Below are 19,935 nucleotides of genomic sequence, written 5' to 3'. Positions count from 1 at the left end.
TGATCCGCAAAAAAACGGAAGCCGCCCGTGTGCCTTCCGCAATTAACGGAACGGGTAGCCCATTGTAGAAATGCCTATTTTTCTCCGCAAAACGGACAAGAATAGGACATGTTCTATTTTTTTTTGCGGGGCCACGGAACACAGCAATGGATGCGGACAGCACACGGAGTGCTGTCCGCATCTTTTGAGGCCCCATTGAAGTGAATGGGTTCGCATCCGAGCCGCCAAAACGCCGGCTCACATGCGGGCCCAAACAATGGCCGTGTGCATTAAGCCTAACCCCTTTAATGGCCATTTTTTTCACTGCCGTGTTAATGCACACTCTGGTTCTGCACCCCACAAGCAGGGTCACTGATCATTTCAGAATAAAGCTACATTCACACGACCGTGCCGTGTATTGCAGTCTGCAAATTGCGGATCCGCAAAACAGATGCTGCCCGTTCGCGTTCCGCAATTTACGGAACGGGCGGCCCATTATAGAAATGCCAATTCTTACCCGCAAAATGGACAAGAATGCGGGCAAGAAACGGAGTGCTGTCCGCATCATTTGCAGTGATTTTTTTTTTTGCGTCTCGGATGAGGACCGTATTTTTTTAACATGTCCGTTCCGTTTTTTTTGGGCGGACTTTATGCGGAACCATTCATTTCAATGAGTTCGAAACGAAAAACGGAAGTTACTCCGTGTACATTCAGTTCCTATATGTCCGCATGTCCGTTCCGCAAAAAAAAAGAACATGTCCTATTATTTTCCGCGTTACGGACAAGGATAGGACTGTTCTATTAGGGGCCAGCTGTTCCGTATTTTTTGCGGACTACAAAATGCTATACGGTCATGTGCATGAGCCCTTATATTGAGGCCACATGATTGATTTTTTTTTTTTTTTTCTAGGCTGGACTTGGGCTCCTTGGCTAAGCTTTTTCCATTCTATCCTGTATTTGCAGTTGAGCTGACGGCGTTGACACCATGCAGGACGAATCGGGTGGAAGCAGCAGCGCAGTCCTGCCGGGGAGGTCGCTGAGTGAACCTGCGCGATTCGCCTACGCTGGGCTGTGCGGCCTGTCCCTGGCGCAGCTCTACCCAGAGGAAGGACAGAGGTAATTGCTGTATAATGTCAGGGGCGCGCTCCCGCAGTCCATCCACTGCCCTCCGGGGGGTGCTGTGTATTCTCTATGGTCAGCTCTTTGCCCTCTGTACAGGGAGTTCTGCAGGAAGTTTGTGGAGGATCTGGTGCAATGGCTGGACCTTTGCCCTTCAGTCATCCCCGCCATGGAGGCGTTCGCCAGTGGCCTGGGCAGAGAAGGAACAGACACGTTCAGTCAGGTTCTCCTGGAAGATTCGGCCATAAAGACCAACCCGACCATAATCATTCAGGTAACAACACAGTGCCAGTCTCTGGACCACATTATGTGAAAATGTCGTCCATTCCTATGCCAATAAAGCTTTACTGTTGTATAATATATTCTTTGGTTTAATTCCTCATCATTTCACCATCCCTGCTTACTGTGATTGAATGGAAACAGTCCTGATCACATCCAGAGCCCGAAAACCTGTCCTAGTTACACATCTGAGGGTTTTGTTACAATTGTACCCAGCAGTTCTCTTTGAGAAAAACAGCCAAGACTACACTGATACATTGTAGCAAGGCCATCAGCTGTGGGAGTAGCTTCTGATGGGTCATAGAAAAATGACACTCTTGATTCCTAATATCCAGGTGCCGTTGCCTTTTCCTCGTTAGCTTGGAGAAACCCGGCATGTCTAAAGATTTGTTTCATGAGTGTAATGTCAGAAGTACAGTGAAGACTGACACCAGAACAAAGCTGGTGGGCTGGGGGTTGTGTAAGTAGATAACAGTGCAGATTAAAGGGCATCTGTCAGCAGTTTTGTACCTGTGACACTGTCTGACCTGGTACATGTGCACTTGGCAGCTGAAGGCATCTGTTTTGGTCCAGTGTTCCTATGTGCCCACATTGCTGAAAATAAAGTTGTATTATATGCAAATGAGCCTCTAGGAGCAACGGGGGCGTTGCCATTACACCTAGAGGCTCTGCGCTCTCTTCAACTGCTGCACCCTCTGCACTTTGATTGACAGGTCCAGGCAGTGTAAACGTGATCCCACCTGGGCCTGTCAATAAAGTCCAGCGGGCCCAGCAGTTCCAGAGAGAGCAGAGCCTCTAGGTGTAATGGTAACGCCCTCGTTGCTCTTAAAGGCTCATTTGCATATATTAAAACATCATTTTTCTCAGTAATGCGGGCACATAGGAACATGGGACCAACACAGATGCCTTCAGCTGCCAAGGGCACATGAACCAGGTCCGCCAGTGTCAAAACTGCTGACAGATGCCCTTTAGAGGAGTTCTCTGGGAATTAAGAAAATAAAAATACTTTAATATTACTTTATAATAAATATATTCCGAAATACCTTTCATTAGTTAAGAGTTTTGTCTACGGAGAAATCACTAGGAGAAATAAAATGGCCGCCGTCCTACCAGTACACAAGGAACCTGTCCTGATCACACAGAGGGACAAGTTACTTTACAACACTGAGATAAAGAGCTGCCTCGTCCTCCTCTCTGCTCTGTGGGAATAGAGTTCATGAGGAGACATGAAGTAGAGGGTGGGGTGTGAATAATGAGTAGCAGCACTTGTATGCAGTCTCCATTACCACAGCCTGTCCTGTCCGTACTTCGTCCCCTCTGAACTAAATTCCCCAGAGATTCAGCTAAGGTTCAGCTGTATTCAGAATCATAATCCCTGACAAGTAGAGAGGAGGAGGAGGATGATGAGGCAGCTCTTTAGCTCAGTGTTGTGAAGTAACTTGTCCTCCTGTGTGATTAGAACAGGTTCTGTGTGTACTGGTAGGACGGCGGCCATTTTGTTTCCCCTGATGATTTCTCCCCCGACAAAACGAGCCATAATATATAATGAGAGGTATATGAAAATATATTTATCATAAAGTAATATTTAAGTATTTTAATTTTCTTAATTCCCGGAGAACCCCTTTAAGTATGGACACTGTCATGGCAGCCATTAGTGGTGGTCACCGAGTGTCCACTACTCAGAAGCAGCTGTGTAGAATGTGGCAGGTTTTGGGGCTGCTCATCCCAGATGCTGATCTCTCGCCTTATATTTCTTTCAGGATCTGGTGTCGTTCTGCCTGCGAGATGGTGAGTTGTGAACGTTTGATGTAATCCAACAAATCGCCCTGCACTCGTCCATCTCACTACTGTGTCAGTCTTCTAGCTGAGCCTCTCACTGCTGGGCCGCTGACGTCATCGAGCGGTAATTGCGGCCGCTTATAAAACACGCCACCGGCTGCTGCGGCTGAGATTGTGCGATTTAAATGCTAATTCAAAAAAATCCATCTGTTTTATCTGATGAAACTGCCGTCGTATTTTTATGCGTCCCCATAAAGTGAGCCGCAGCCGACGTGTGATGTCACCCAGTCAAGGACAAGGCGCTCGTGTCAGTCCTACAGCAACGGAAAAATGGCTCCTACGAGGGCGAGTCAAAAATGATCCGCACTCTGGCTGTAGAATTTATTTGTATCGACATGTTTTCGACATGATCTCCCCGATCCCTGCTGCGCAGGTGTGAACTTGTTGCGTCAGTTCATTTGTGGCTGCGGTGCGTGAAACAATGGCGGCCAGAAGAAGCAGCATGCTGTGGCGCTGTGCTCTCTCTTTCTTGCTCTGAGGGTGCCTATATGTATAGAAGTCTTTGCGCACAGTATGAAGAAAGGGTTTAGTCACGAAGGACTGTGTATTAATGGACAGAGAAGGCCGCACAAGGTTCAGCCATGAAGAAGGAGCCAGACGTTCGTCCATGACCGACAACATTGAGGTGAACTGATTCTGCTGGACAGCCGAGCAACGAGTGGAGTACGAATCGCGTCTGATGATGAGGTGAAGACAGCGGTGCATTCGTGGCTCACAGCTCAGCCCAAAACATTTTTAATGAGGGAATACGAATGCCTGTTGACAGATGGACAAAGTTTATTGAAGAGCATCGAGATTCTGTCCAAAACTGATGGATTTGTCCTTTTTTGAAAGCTGAAAAAAAATAAATTCTACAGCCAGAGTGCGGACAATTTGTGACTCAACCTCGTATAAAGTGCTCATATGTTAGGAGTTTTACCTACAAATAGGGCAGAATTTAGAAGTGAATCGATTCGACCAAATCGGAATTCATCCCGATGTTATGAGAGAGACGGAGAGAGCCTAGTATGCTACTCTTGTGACTCGCCAAATATTTGAAAACACACATGTAATGTAACTTCATCCTTTATTGATAAAATGTCATACAACACATAACATCTAACATAATTTATTGACTAGCAGCAATACAGGACAGAACCGCCAGAAGCTGTCGGCATATTCAAGTCTCAAAAGAGTGTGCAGCATATACACTCACCTAAAGAATTATTAGGAACACCTGTTCTATTTCTCATTAATGCGATTATCTGGTCAACCAATCACATGGCAGTTGCTTCGATGCATGTAGGGCTGTGGTCCTGGTCAAGACAATCTCCTGAACTCCAAACTGAATGTCAGAATGGGAAAGAAAGGTGATTTAAGCAATTTTGAGCGTGGCATGGTTGTTGGTGCCAGACGGGCCGGTCTGAGTATTTCACAATCTGCTCAGTTACTGGGATTTTCACGCACAACCATTTCTAGGGTTTACAAAGAATGGTGTGAAAAGGGAAAAACATCCAGTATGCGGCAGTCCTGTGGGCGAAAATGCCTTGTGGATGCTAGAGGTCAGAGGAGAATGGGCCGACTGATTCAAGCTGATAGAAGAGCAACGTTGACTGAAATAACCACTCGTTACAACCGAGGTCTGCAGCAAAGCATTTGTGAAGCCACAACACGCACAACCTTGAGGCGGATGGGCTACAACAGCAGAAGACCCCACCGGGTACCACTCATCTCCACTACAAATAGGAAAAAGAGGCTACAAATGGCAGAGTCCGAATTTGGCCTAAACAGAATGAGAACATGTATCCATCATGCCTTGTTACCACTGTGCAGGCTGGTGGTGCTGGTGTAATGGTGTGGGGGATGTTTTCTGGGCACACTTTAGGCCCCTTAGTGCCAATTGGCCATCGTTTAAATGCCACGGGCTACCTGAGCATTGTTTCTGACCATGTCCATCCCTTCATGACCACCATGTACCCATCCTCTGATGGCTACTTCCAGCAGGATAATGCACCATGTCACAAAGCTCCAATCATTTCAAATTGGTTTCTTGAACATGACAATGAGTTCACTGTACTAAAATGGCCCCACAGTCACCAGATCTCAACCCAATAGAGCATCTTTGGGATGTGGTGGAACGGGAGCTTCGTGCCCTGGAGGTGCATCCCTCAAATCTCCATCAACTGCAAGATGCTATCCTATCAATATGGGCCAACATTTCTAAAGATGCTATCAGCACCTTGTTGAATCAATGCCACGTAGAATTAAGGCAGTTCTGAAGGCAAAAGGGGGTCCAACCCCGTATTAGTATGGTGTTCCTAATAATTCTTTAGGTGAGTGTGTATATAGCGTTTGGCACTAAGGTGTCAAGATATTTGGAACTACACCTAATTCTCCATGTTGCTACAAACAGTATTGCACAATCCCACAAACGTAATGCCTGTCAGTCATTGCAAAGAATCTCAGCAGAAAAGCGCTTAAAATGAGTAATAATACATAGTCCAAGAAAGACAAGGCAATAAAAGGGTTACAAACAGTTTTGCAAAATAGCTTAAAAAGGAGAGATATATACAGACCAGGAGCCAAGGGGTAACACCAACCCCAACGCGCGTTTCGCCTCGCTTCCTCTTGGGGGCGTATCCTACCGTCAAAGCCTCATGCTATTTATACCCCATCTAGTTGGTCAGTTGCACATATTGCCTAATTTGAATGACACCCATCTGTGAGGGAGAGAAGGAGTCCCAATTTGCTGACACTATCGCATCTTTTCCCAAAGATGGCCGCCAAATCTCGCGAGACTGTTCGCGATCACGTGACTCGCAATGTCGAGATGACAAGCGGCTGTTAGGTATTTTCTTTATGCTCAGAAGGGGCGGATCGGTTGCGAACCGGCCACAATAGAGTCTCCCTGCAAAGCCATCGATGTTTGAGATGAATAACGCGAACTCCCACATCCGCATGATGTCGCTGGCGCCATAATAGTAAAGGGCAACCTCCCCATGTCTCTCTTTGGGAAATATTATGTATTATATTTAGATAGATAGCGAGATAGATTAGGGGATATTCAGAATACCATCTTAGCGGTAGTAAAATCAGTTTATTAACCCTCACATTACCCATAAAAACACTATTGATCCCAAGGTGCGTTTGCCCATACAATCCCCATATGGAGATAATACATTCATCCCAGTATATTGATAAAGTGCCTGAATGTGTCATGATTCCACACAAAACCTTAATTATATGCGTCAATCTCCGGCCCAGGTCAGGGGGCCACCACCGAGCAAAACTGTTGCCCTCCTTACTATCATGTCTGTTATGTTCCGAGAAAAGGGGAAAAACTATTGCCCTCATTTAATCCCAATGGTGCAACTGTATTTAGAGTAAAGATCCACTTGGTCTCCTTTTGGCAAAGTATCTTCCTCCAGTTCCCTCCTCTAGGGGAGACAATCACCCGATCGATGCCTCTGAACCGCAAGAGGGATCCCTCAGAATTATGTTTTTCTTTGAAATGTCTTGGTACAGTCTGTAATTGTGGGAGATCCTCCTCATCTTTGGCTGCCTCAATTGATAGGACATGTTCCCTAATCCTCCTCCTGAGTTGTCTTGATGTCATTCCAACATAAATTAGGTTACATGGGCATATGGCTTAATATATTACACCCACCGTGGTGCACGTTATTGGGTATGTTATTTTATATTCCCTATTTTGTGCGGAATCTCAGAAGTTTTTTGCCTTTTCATATTGGCACAGGCAACACATTTGCCACATTCTTTATTACCCCAGGGTATTCCCATTGTTCCAAAAAGTCCTGGTTCTCTGCGGACATAGTGACTCTGGACCAGATGGTCCCTAAGATTCTTGGCTCTACTCTTGGTTTCTGGGCAATGTATATGCATTGTCTGGGAGGTTACTGTTTCTCATTACGGAGAGCTTCTAGTATGTGTGCAGAGTATTGTAGACCAGGCAACACTGCTCTGGATTTCTAGGAAAGATTCAAATTAGCTTTCCTAAGCCTATCTGATGCTGACAGGTGTGAGATGATTTTTATATATTTTTCCCAGAAACCCAGAGGAGCATTTACTGGCTTAGGCCCCTTTCAGACAAGCGAGTGTCTCACTGCAGACTCGCAGCCCCGCACCCGTCCTGAACTTCCTGCACTGCTGGGGTCACATAGCATTATATTGATTTATGATGCTATGTAACCCTTATAGTTCTGGAATGTATTGGATAACAGACAGCATTATGTCAGTGTTATCCAATACATTCCAGAACTGAAAGGGTTATATAGCATCATAAATCAATATGATGCCATGTGACCCTGTCAGTGCTGGAAGTTCAGGATGGGTGGCTGCACTGCGAGTCCACAGCGAGACACTTGCGTGCCTTACAATACTCCTCATGCATATTCGGCGCCCTATATAACGAGAGATAGTACCCCAACCAAGGCCTCTCAGGCAGTCAAGCAAATGTTCTTTGTTCAGCTCTGTTAAAGGGTAGTTACCCAGAAAGAGCTATGTTCCTGGTATGAGACAGTTTTCCTTTCCGTTTGGAAAGGAGACTAGCTTTCGTGTCTCTTTTGCAGAGAAGGATAATGTGGGGTCACAATCACAGAAATAGATAAAAAATGTATTATGAAAAAGCACTGATTGAACAGTTTGAGGCTACCACCAGGGAAATTCTTATTATGAAAAGAGCATCAAATGAAAACTTTGAGGCTACCACCAGGGGGAAATGTTTTTATGTGTTATTCTGCCATGTGTTTTGAGCCATGTACGGTATATCTGTCAGCAGAGCTCCCACAATGCACTGGGATGAAAAAATGCAGTTTTTTATTCAGACCAGGTAATGGGGTTGTTTAGGATTGGATAGGGAGTTGCTTTCTTCTAACAGCGCCACTCCTCTCCACAGATTGTTTGTGGTATTACAGCTTAGAATCAGTCACTTCCATGAAACTGCCCTGCAACACCTAATGCAAGCGACAGATGGACGTGGCACTCTTTCTCTAAGGTCCCTTTCACACCAGCGAGTGACGTGAACGCATAGCACCCGCACTGAATCCTGACCCATTCATTTCAATGGGTCTGTGCACATGAGCGTTTTCTTTTTTTACGCATCAGTTCTGCTTTGTGTAAGAATCGCAGCATGTTCTATGTTTTTCACCCAGCCCTGGCCCCTCAGAAGTGAATGGGGCTTTAGTGAAAAACGTATCGCATCCGGATGCAATCTGTTTTTTACTGATGGTTGCCAGGAGATGTTGTTTGTAAACCTTCATTTTTTTTTCACGCGCGTGAAAAACGAAACGCTTTAAAACGGATCGCACCTGCGAGGAAAAAACTGAACGCAATCGCAGACAAAACTGAGTGAACTTGCTTGCAAAATAGTGCGAGTGTCACTAAACGCATCCGGAGCCAATGTGAAAGAGGCCTAAGTCTTGTTTAACGCCAATATCCTGGACAGATCCCTGTGATGCCGGGTCATTAGGCTCAGTCGGCCAGAACTTGCCTTAGAGGTACAACAATGTTTTTGCTCATGTTGAGAAAGCGGCCAACATTTTCTAAGGATTTATTCACACGTAGTGATTTTTTATGTATTTTTTTTTGCTGCAGTTTTTTGTGGCAAAAATTAAGCAAATTGCTTCAAAGAAGTGAAGTAATCTCGGTTCTGAACAACGCAGTGACTTTTCCATTTAAAGGGGTAGTCTACTAAACACCACCTCTTTATGGTGAATGTCACAGAGGGGTTCTCCGGCTCAGGGACCTTGTTGTGAGTTGGAGCCCAGAGCCCCTGACAGAGATTCTCGTGGCTCTTGCCTGTCCTCATGGTTGGACATTACAGTGGAGGTCAGACATGGCTCCTTCCGGCTTTGAGCAGCACTCATTTATCAAAATTGTCTTGCTGTTTGTGCAGGTTACTACGACTCCCGGAGCCGAGTACTAATCTCCCACGTCTCCTGGTTGCTTCGTGTCCCCCGGGAAACCATGGAACTGAGCGAGGACTCCATGATGAAGAGTCTGAAGAAATATACAGAGGAGCCCTCAGAGTAAGTACTGCTATAGCAGCTAGCTGAGCCCTACACATGAGCTGAGAACAGTTTGTCTGACCGCTATCTCTCCTGACCCCTCCTTACACGCGCTCGCTTGGCTCGGCTGAGCATGCATGTGTTCCGAGTGGGAAGAGTGAAGTAATCCACTGCCAGGCACCTCTGGTGGTGGCTTATTTCCTTCAGGATACATGGCTTTGGCGTGACCTGTCTGATCCTTATCCTCCCCGACATCTGCCATCAGAGGAGAGTTAGGGGGGGGCCCCATATACATTGGGTGGTCGCTGAAATCAATAGGTTCGGGTGACATTAATCCAATGTGTGGGGCAAGCTTTAGGGCATAGTCACAAGTGGCCGGTTTGCTGTAAAAATATTTGTGGCTAAAAATCTGTTCTGCTCGCCCATTGAGATAAAAGAAATAATTGCAGAAATGTCTGCAGCGAGTGAATTCACCCTTAGTGCGGGTTCACACAGTAGTTCTGTGCACTTTTGCATGTTTAGTAGTGTTTTTGCAGCATTTCTTGTGGTTAAAAAAAAGCTGTTCAAGATGTTGGCTGACTGCGTTTTTTTCCCCATGAAATTATGACGCGGACAACCAAGCCAAAGTTCTACCGGCAGCCGCGTCCTTTCTGCCTCACATTCTTGTCAGTGGGAGACAGCACTGACGATCATGGAGAGACCGTCGCTCCGTCATCTTCAAAACAATCGGAGGCAGAATAGACGCGGCCACCGGAAGTATTGCCGCAAAGAAGTCATTGTACAGGGATGGGGAGTAGATAAGCTGTGACATCGCCTATTGTAAAAGGTGGGTTCTGTGAAGATGTGATATCTGTCATTGTAATCCTGATTCCTGACCTATTATTTAGCGCAAAAACTGCAGCATTATATACATTTTTTAATACAGATAGCAACATGAAAAGAAAAAAAAAAATGCTTAGTCTGAAAATGTGATTTATACCATAGGTCATTCACATTCCATTTAAAGGGGTTATCCAGCCCCTGAAATTCTGCACCATACGACGGGCTCCTCATACACAATCTAATTACCTCCTCCCCGCTCCGCTCCTGGTCCCCGCATGGCCGCCACTGCTTCTCCCCGTGCGAGCATGAAAACATCCCGTGTCGGAAGGGGGCCAGCCAATGGCAACTGGCGACGGGGACGAGCCTCCCTAGCATTGCGGTTGGCGCTAGGGGGGCTCGCTGCCTGCCATTGGCTGCCCCCCACCGACACCGGATGTTTTCATTCGGGCACGGGGAGAAGCAGCAGGGACCAGGAGCGACATGGGGGCCGGGGAGCAAGGTAAGTAAATTTTGTGTAAGGGGCCTGACATATGGTGCAGAATTTCAGTGGTTGGATAACCCCGTTAGGGTCCATTCACACGTCTATAGCGTGTTTTGCGGATCCACGGATTCGCAAAACACGGACAGCGGCAATTTGCGTTACACATTTTGCGGACCGCACATCGCCGGCACTAGTAGAATATGCCTATTCTTGTCCGCAATTGCGGACAAGCATAGGACATGTTCTATTTTTTTTCGGGAACGGAAATGCGGACCCGGAAGTGCGGATCCGCAATTCCAGATCCGGGCAGCACATCGTGCAGCCCCATAGAAATGAATGGGTCCGCAATTCCATTCCGCAAAATGCGGAACAGAATTGCGGACGTGTGAATGGACCCTTAGGCCACTTTATTTCAGTGATTTTTCTTTATATGTAAAAAATGACCCGTAGAGTGAGGCCTTCACACACAAATTAACTTTGCCATATTTTTTACCACCAAAAAGCTCCATAAAAACACATTTTTTTTAATGGTGTAAACTGCATTTTTTTTTTTCCTTATGGAAAAGGGCATGAAGAAACGCTTGAAGAAATGCCATTGCTTGAAAAACTAATTCAAATTTAAAAACTAATGAATCCACCATGAAATTGATGTGTAAAAAATGGTTCTTAGCGGGTGGGAGTGAAAAAACGGAAGGGGTTAAAAGGCTTTCCCAGGGTTTTACAACTCATAAAAAGTCATGAGCCCAGGGCGTGCTGCAGCAGGTCAATTCCTGGCCGAGGTCCTCTTGTGTTTACAGAAAAACATCCCGCTATCTGGTGTTTTTGCCTTTTACTGACTGGTACTATTGATCTGAGTGATGATTTATGGCGCATTGTGTGGAGATGTGACGAGGATGATGAGATAAATCACACAGCTTTATCGCGGACGTTAGTTACCATCACCCCAATAACTGCGCAGTAATAAGGGCATAAGGACAGACACAACCCTCCATACTGCACTGTGTTACAGGTATATAATAATTACTGTGCTATTATACCGTCCAATAACATTGTCTCTACTCACTTTGCTGCCATACAAGGAGCCGCCGCCAGGTACGTAACTGCACGACTGTTTCTTCATATCTTATGTGTCTACGTGACTTGGCCTTAACCACCTCAGCCCCGCTAGCTGAAACCCCCTTCATGACCAGGCCACTTTTTACACTTCGGCACTACACTCCTTTCACCGTTTATCGCTCGGTCATGCAACTTACCACCCAAATGAATTTTACCTCCTTTTCTTCTCACTAATAGAGCTTTCATTTGGTGGTATTTTATTGCTGCTGACATTTTTACTTTTTTTGTTATTAATTAAAATGTAACGATTTTTTGCAAAAAAATGCCATTTTTCACTTTCAGCTGTAAAATTTTGCAAAAAATGTATTGTTCTACATGTCTTTGATAAAAAAAAAAATGTTTGGGCAAAAAAAAATGGTTTGGGTAAAAGTTATAGCGTTTACACACTATGGTACAAAAATGTGAATTTCCGCTTTTTGAAGCAGCTCTGACTTTCTGAGCACCTGTCATGATTCCTGAGGTTCTACAATGCCCAAACAGTAGAAAAACCCCACAAATGACCCCATTTCGGAAAGTAGACACCCTAAGGTATTCGCTGATGGGCATAGTGAGTTCATAGAACTTTTTATTTTTTGTCACAAGTTAGCGGAAAATTATGATTTTCGTTTTTTTTTCTTTTTTTTTTTTCTTACAAAGTCTCATATTCCACTAACTTGCGACAAAAAATTAAAAATTCTAGGAACTCGCCGTGCCCCTCACGTACGGTACGGCGATACCACATGTGTGACACTTTTTTGCAGCCAAGGTGGGCAAAGGTGCCCAAATTCCAAAGTGCACCTTTCGGATTTTGCAGGCCATTTTTTACACATTTTGATTGCAAACTACTTCTCACACATTTGGGCCCCTAAATTGCCAGGGCAGTATAACTACGCCACAAGTGACCCCATTTTGGAAAGAAGACACCCCAAGGTGTTCCGTGAGGGGCATGGCGAGTTCCTAGAATTTTTAATTTTTTGTCACAAGTTAGCGGAAAATGATGATTGTTTATTTATTTATTTTTTCCTTACAAAGTCTCATATTCCACTAACTTGCGACAAAAAATTAAAAATTCTAGGAACTCGCCATGCCCCTCACGGAATACCTTGGGGTGTCTTCTTTCCAAAATGGGGTCACTTGTGGCGTAGTTATACTGCCCTGGCAATTTAGGGGCCCAAATGTGTGAGAAGTACTTTGCAATCAAAATCTGTAAAAAATTACCGTTGAAATCCGAAAGGTGCACTTTGGAATGTGGGCCCCTTTGCCCACCTTGGCTGCAAAAAAGTGTCACACATCTGGTATCGCCGTACTCAGGAGAAGTTGGGTAATGTGTTTTGGGGGGTCATTTTACATATACCCATGCTGGGTGAGAGAAATATCTCGGCAAATGACCACTTTTCCCATTTTTTTATACAAAGTGGGCATTTGACCAAGATATTTATCTCACCCAGCATGGGTATATGTAAAATGACACCCCAAAACACATTCCCCAACTTCTCCTGAGTACGGTGATACCAGATGTGTGACACTTTTTTGCAGCCTAGATGCGCAAAGCGGCCCAAATTCCTTTTAGGAGGGCATTTTTTGACATTTGGATCCCAGACTTCTTCTCACACTTTAGGGCCCCTAAAAAGCCAGGGCAGTATAAATACCCCACATGTGACCCCACTTTGGAAAGAAGACACCCCAAGGTATCCAATAAGGGGCATGGCGAGTTCATAGAAATATTTTTTTGTTGCATAAGTTAGCGGAAATTGATTGTTTTTTTTTTTTTTTTTTCTCAAAGTCTCACTTTCCGCTAACTTGGGACAAAAATGTAAATCTTTCATGGACTCAATATGCCCCTCACGGAATACCTTGGGGTGTCTTCTTTCCAAAATGGGGTCACATGTGGGGTATTTATACTGCCCTGGCTTTTTAGGGGCCCTAAAGCGTGAGAAGAAGTCTGGAATATAAATGTCTAAAAAAATTTACGCATTTGGATTCCGTGAGGGGTATGGTGAGTTCATGTGAGATTTTATTTTTTGGACACAAGTTAGTGGAATATGAGACTTTGTAAGAAAAAACTAACAAAAAAAAATATTTCCGCTAACTTGGGCCAAAAAAATGTCTGAATGGAGCCTTACAGGGGGTGATCAATGACAGGGGGGTGATCAGGGAGTGTATATGGGGTGATCACCTCATATACACTCCCTGATCACCCCTCTGTCATTGATCACCCCTCTGAAAGGCTCCATTCAGACGTCCATATGATTTTTACGGATCCACGGATCGGATCCGCAAAACACATACGGACGTCTGAATGGAGCCTTACAGGTGGGTCATCAATGACAAGGGGGTGATCAATGTCAGGGGGTGATCAGGGAGTGTATGAGGTGATCACCCCCTTGGCATTGATCACCCCCCTGTAAGGCTCCATTCAGACGTCCGTATGTGTTTTGCGGATCCGATCCATGTATCAGTGGATCCGTAAAAATCATACGGACGTCTGAATGGAGCCTTACAGGGGGGTGATCAATGAGAGGGAAGTGATCAGGAAGTCTATATGCGTGATCACCCCCTTGTCATTGATCACCCCCCTGTAAGGCTCCATTCAGACGTCCGTATGTGTTTTGCGGATCCGATCCATGTATGCGTGGATCCGTAAAATTCATACGGACGTCTGAATGGAGCCTTACAGGGGGGTGATCAATGACAGGGGGGGTGATCAATGACAGGGGGGGTGATCAGGGAGTCTGTATGGGGTGATCAGGGGTGATCAGTGGTTCATAAAGGGTTAATAAGTTGACAGGGGGGGGTGTAGTGTAGTGTTTTGTGGTACTTTCCTGAGCTGCCTGTGTCCTCTAGTGGTCGATCCAAACAAAAGGGACCACCAGAGGACCAGGTAGCAGGTATATTAGATGCTGTTATCAAAACAGCGTCTAATATACCTGTTAGGGGTTAAAAAAATCACATCTCCAGCCTGCCAGCGAACGATCGCCGCTGGCAGGCTGGAGATCCACTCTCTTACCTTCCGTTCCTGTGAGCGCTGCGCGCCTGCGCTGCGTTCACAGGAAATCTCGGCTCTCGCGGGAGGACGCGTATATGCGTCCACCCAGAAGAGCAGGACCGCCGGCAGGACGCAATCCTGCGTACGGCGGTTCGGAGAAGGTTAAAGACCAACTCCAGTCAGATATAAAACTCTTCTACCTCATTCACATGCATATTCTAATCCATAGGGGGGCAGTATTATAGTTGTAGTTATATTCTTGTATATAGGAGCGGTATAATAGTAGTTATAGTCTGTACATAGGCAGTATTATAGTAGTTTATTCTTGTACATAGGAGCAGATTATAGTAGTTATATCTTGACATAGGAGCGTATTATTAGGAGTTATATTCCTGTATATAGTATGCAGTACTTTCAGTAGTTATATTCTTGGTACTAGGATCAGTATTATGTAGTTTTGTACATAGGAGCAGTATTATAGTAGTTATATTCTTGTACATAGGAGCAGTATTATAGTAGTTATATTCTTGTACATAGGAGCAGTATTATAGTAGTTATATTCTTGTACATAGGAGCAGTATTATAGTATTATTCTTGTACATAGGAGCAGTATTATAGTAGTTATATTCTTGTACATAGGAGCAGTGTTATAGTAGTTATATTCTTGTACATAGGAGCAGTATCATAGTAGTTATATTCTTGTACATAGGAGCAGTATTATAGTAGTTATATTCTTGTACATAGGAGCAGTATCATAGTAGTTATATTCTTGTACATAGGAGCAGTATTATAGTAGTTATATTCTTGTACATAGGAGCAGTATTATAGTGGTTATAGTCTTGTACATAGGAGGTAGTATTATAGCAGTTATATTCTTGTACATAGGAGGCAGTATTATAGTAGTTATATTCTTGTACATAGGAGCAGTATCATAGTAGTTATATTCTTGTACATAGGAGCAGTATCATAGTAGTTATATTCTTGTACATAGGAGCAGTATTATATTAGTTATACTCTTCTACATCGGAGCAGTATTATAGTAGTTATATTCTTGTACATAGGGGCAGTATTATAGTAGTTATATTCTTGTGCATAGGGGCAGTATTATAGTAGTTATATTCTTAACCAAATCTCTTTTTATTGAGATCGCAAATAGTTAGAAAGCGCCACAGTACAGCATACGCCATACGCAGATGGCATCAGAAAAGTGCAATCAAATATAACAACAGTCAAACAAATGAGGGGGGAAATAAACACACATAGACAAACAGGACAATGGACAGGGACAAAGAGATCACATACAAGAAGAAGGGAGAGGGAGGGGGGGAGGAAGGCAGGTCCAATAATGGCGGTGTCGGACAGATCACGACAGGGTCGTCACGACGCCGGGTGACGATAGGCTTTCCAGGGACTCCATATGTCCAGAAAACGAGGGTGAGATTCCCAGTGAGCCAGTTCTTCAAAACGACATATCTGATCCGCTTTCTCTTGCCACATCAGCAGCGTAGGTGCAGAGTCGTTCTTCCACAGCAGAGGTACCAGCAGGCGGGCAGCAGTTAGAAGTAGCGTTGGTAGGTTGTTCTTAGAAGGGGTGAGGGACATATTGGGGCACCAAAGCAGGACTAATTGCGCATCTAAACTTATAGGGGAGCCACAAATGCGCCCGATTAGGCTCTCAATCTGTGTCCAGAAGGGACTGATTAGACTGCAGGACCACCATATGTGAGATAGGGACCCCTTCTCTGTTCCACACCTCCAACACTGATCTGGTATGTCGTGATTAAGATTATGGAGGAATTCAGGCGTTTTGTACCAACGTGTAAGTAGCTTAAAGGAATTTTCCTGTATTTTGATACAACGACTGAATCCGTGAGAGTTGGAGAGGATAAATGCTTTTCTCGCTCATATCATTGGGGGACACAGGACCATGGGTATAGCTTGCTGCTGCCACTAGGAGGCGACACTAGGCTGAAAGCTGTTTGCTCCTCCCCTGCAGGCTATACCCCCTCCAGCCTGGAGAGAGCATATCAGTTTTTAGCTTAGTGTCGTAGGAGGCAGACCTCCCTGCTTTGCAGGGTGGCACTTTGATTATTTTATTTTTTATTTTTTATTTTTCCAGAATCCGGATGGGGGGTCCAGGGTCGCTTGCGTCCCTGCATCCCCGGGAGGCGGGCCGGTGTACCTCGTTCACCGCCTTGCCGCCCCAAGAAGAAAAAGCGGACCAGGGCAGCCTCGCTCCCCTGCTTCCCCCCAGCTACAGGACTACCCTTTCTTCAGCCCTCTTCTGCCCGGACCCCTGTTGCCTGGTGCCAGCGGTCGTAGGGTGGTCCTGCTGGTGTTACAACTGAGGGTGAAGTCTACAGATGAAGATAGGTAAGTGACTCATCCCAGGCCCCCACTCGCGGTATAACAGCATGCCGTACTGCACGGCACCAGTGCCCCTGAGCGGGCCCCCCCCCGCCCGCCCGCCCGCCTAGCCGCCCGCCTGCCCGCCCGCCCACGCTCCAGCACCCGGTGAGTTCCGCCGGCACCTGTCGCGGATCTGTGCGCTCCGTCTCCCTCTGTTCTTCGCCGCTGCATCGCGCACGGCAGCGTCTTCCGTGAGGTCGCAGACGGCACTGCGCAGGGCAGATGCGCTATTCGCGCCGCGCCGGGATCTTCGCGGCCGCACGGCGGTGTCGGGCTCTTCCCCTCTGCTGCAGCGAAGCGGCCCCTTCTGAGCAGCCATATTATCGGGGACTTAGGCTCGCTGGCCGCAGCTGCGGTCACGTGCACAGGGGTGGGCGGCGCTTGCGGCCCTCTTCGTTATCCTGCCGCTCCCGGACTGTCAGGGGGCGTGGCTTATTCTCCCGCCCTGCTGAAACTTCCTCTTCCTCTCAGCGCAGCGTGGTGGACACAGGACCTTGGCTCCCGCTCCACTCTGGTAGGAGATAGATACCCCGTTCAGCAGGATATCAAACCATGTCTGACCCAGCCACTGACCCCCCTCAGGCAACCTGTGTGACCACTCACTATGCCTGTTCAGTGTGTTCAGCCAAATTCCCTCGGGGCCAGTCACTCTCACTGTGCTCGGCTTGTCAGAAGCCCTGCGCAGAGCAATCCCCCTAGAACACTGCAGCCCACAGAAGCCTTAGATCGCCCTGTTCAGGGGGAACCAGACTGGGCAAGGTCCCTGTCTCGGGCAGTGGAGGACCTCTCTAAGGTTTCCCATTCCACCCTTTCTCTGTTGGGTCGTTTGGTAGATAAATCGCCACCGGTGCAATCCGCGCAAACCGCATTGCACGCAAACCAGAGGCAGACCTCCTAGTAAGCGCCACAGAGCAGGTAACCGTTCCTCCTCTGACGCCTCTGCATCCCCCCCTGCTCCTGGATCCCAGTCACAGGCGTCCTCCCTGCTAGGTGACGCACTGTCAGAGGGTGAGCTCGGGGATTCTGATGCGGATATGGATCTGGAGCACTCTTCTCAGATTGCTTCCATGGTGGATAGCCTGATTTCGGCAATAAGGGATACCTTCCGGGTTCAGGAGGATCTTCCCTCCACTAGCCAACAAGGGGTGTCGTTTCTGCGTGCGAAACAGACTCCTAAGGCTTTCCCGTTACACGAGGATTTTTCTATTGTGGTTAACAAGGCTTGGGACCAGCCAGGTTTGCGTTTTGCTTATCCCAAAGCGCCTGGACCTTCTCTACCCCTTTCCACGCGAGACAGTGGAACTGTGGTCCTCCCCGCCGAAGGTGGATCCGCCGGTGGCTCGACTGGCAAAATCTACGACCATTCCGGTAGCGGATGGTTCGTCACTCCAGGACCCGGTGGACCGTCGCGTAGAGTCGCTCTCCAAGTCAATCTTTACGGCGAGCGGTTCGGCGCTGCGTCCGATTTTCGCGTCCGCCTGGGTAGCTAAGGCGGTTTCGGAGTGGTCCGTACGGTTAAGCCAGGACATTTTGTCCAACCTCCCGCCTGCTGAGCTCGAATTGTCTGCGCTCCAAATTTCACATGCGGGAAAATATATCTGTGAAGCGGCACTGGATGCTGGATCGATGGTCGCTCGTGCCTCAGCTCTCGCCACCTCGGTACGCAGGGAGTTATGGCTCAAGGCCTGGAAGGCTGATTCTTCCTCTAAACGCTTCTCTCCTAAAGCTTCCGTTTTCTGGGGCTCGGCTTTTCGGGCCGAAACTGGATGTCATAATCTCAGAAGCTACGGGTGGCAAAAGCACCCATCTGCCCCAACCCAAAGCGAAGCGGCCTTTTCAGTCCAGACCTGCGTCCTCACGCTTCCAGTCCTTTCGCCGCTTCTCGGGCACCCGTTCAGTCCCCCACCTCCGCGGCGGGACCACCCAACCAGGATCGGCGGAAGGGCCCATCCTTTAAGCCCCAGCAGGCTTGGCGTCCACGTGCCCAGCAACCTCGCACAGCGCCAGGTAAGCAGCCTTCCGCATGAAGGTTTGTCCCCACCTTCTCAGGTGGGGGGGCGTCCTTCTCCTGTTCCAGGACATTTGGCACGCCCACATTCCGGACGCATGGGCGCTCGAGGTAGGTTTCCTCGGGCTACAAAATAGAATTCAGGTCCCTTCCCCCCAACCGTTTCTTCCCTTCCCAGCCTCCCAGGGATCCCGTCCGGGCCGCGGCTTTCTTGAACGCCGTCCAGTCCTTACTTCTGCGGGGGGTTATTTCTCCGGTACCTCCAGAAGAGCGGTTCACAGGTTTTTATTCCAACCTGTTTGTGGTCCCCAAGAAGGAGGGCGATGTGAGACCGGTGCTGGACCTCAAGCTTCTGAATCGCTATCTACGGGTTCAGAGGTTCAGAATGGAATCCCTTCGTTCCGTTGTAGCCTCGTTGGTGCAGGGGGAGCACATGGCGTCTTTGGACGTACAAGATGCGTATCTCCACATACCTATTGCTACCATGCACCAACGTTTCCTCCGATTTGCCATCCAGTCGGATCACTTCCAATTCGTCGCGCTACCATTCGGTCTGGCGACGGCCCCGCGGGTGTTCACGAAGGTTCTGGCACCACTTCTGGGGATCCTGCGGTCCAGGGGCATTACCCTTCTCCCATACCTGGACGACATCTTAGTCAAAGCCCCGTCAGCGCCGCAATGCGCAGACAGCCTTCGGATTACGATGAGCACGCTCACTCGCTTCGGCTGGATTCTCAACCGAAGGAAGTCATGCCTGTTTCCGACCACTCGGATCAGGTTCCTGGGTATGACGTTGGATTCCGAGGCCGCCGTGGTCCGTCTCCCTCTGGACAAGAGGTTGAGCATTCAGAATGCAGTGGTTCTGCTCAACCGGCATCGCAAGGTGTCGATTCGCAACTGCATGCGAGTTCTGGGG

General features: G+C 47.3%; 1 protein-coding gene across 2 annotated transcripts in view; it reads left to right on the top strand.

The window, feature by feature from the left end:
- Positions 1-19,935, top strand: part of TMCO4 (transmembrane and coiled-coil domains 4) — a 77,405-nt gene that overhangs the window by 11,894 nt on the left and 45,576 nt on the right. For both annotated transcript variants that reach the window (XM_044282493.1, XM_044282494.1), the window contains exons 2-5: positions 943-1,095; positions 1,198-1,372; positions 3,138-3,165; positions 9,107-9,239. In XM_044282493.1, the coding sequence (XP_044138428.1) occupies positions 965-1,095; positions 1,198-1,372; positions 3,138-3,165; positions 9,107-9,239 (467 nt within the window). In that variant the 5' untranslated portion in view covers positions 943-964. The remainder of the gene's footprint in view (positions 1-942; positions 1,096-1,197; positions 1,373-3,137; positions 3,166-9,106; positions 9,240-19,935) is intronic.

The sequence above is a fragment of the Bufo gargarizans genome, chromosome 2 (genome assembly GCF_014858855.1).
Source record: "Bufo gargarizans isolate SCDJY-AF-19 chromosome 2, ASM1485885v1, whole genome shotgun sequence".
NCBI classification, from domain to species: Eukaryota; Metazoa; Chordata; class Amphibia; order Anura; family Bufonidae; genus Bufo; species Bufo gargarizans.
Note: the sequence above shows the minus strand (reverse complement) of the source record. Positions and strands in the feature narration are given on the sequence as shown.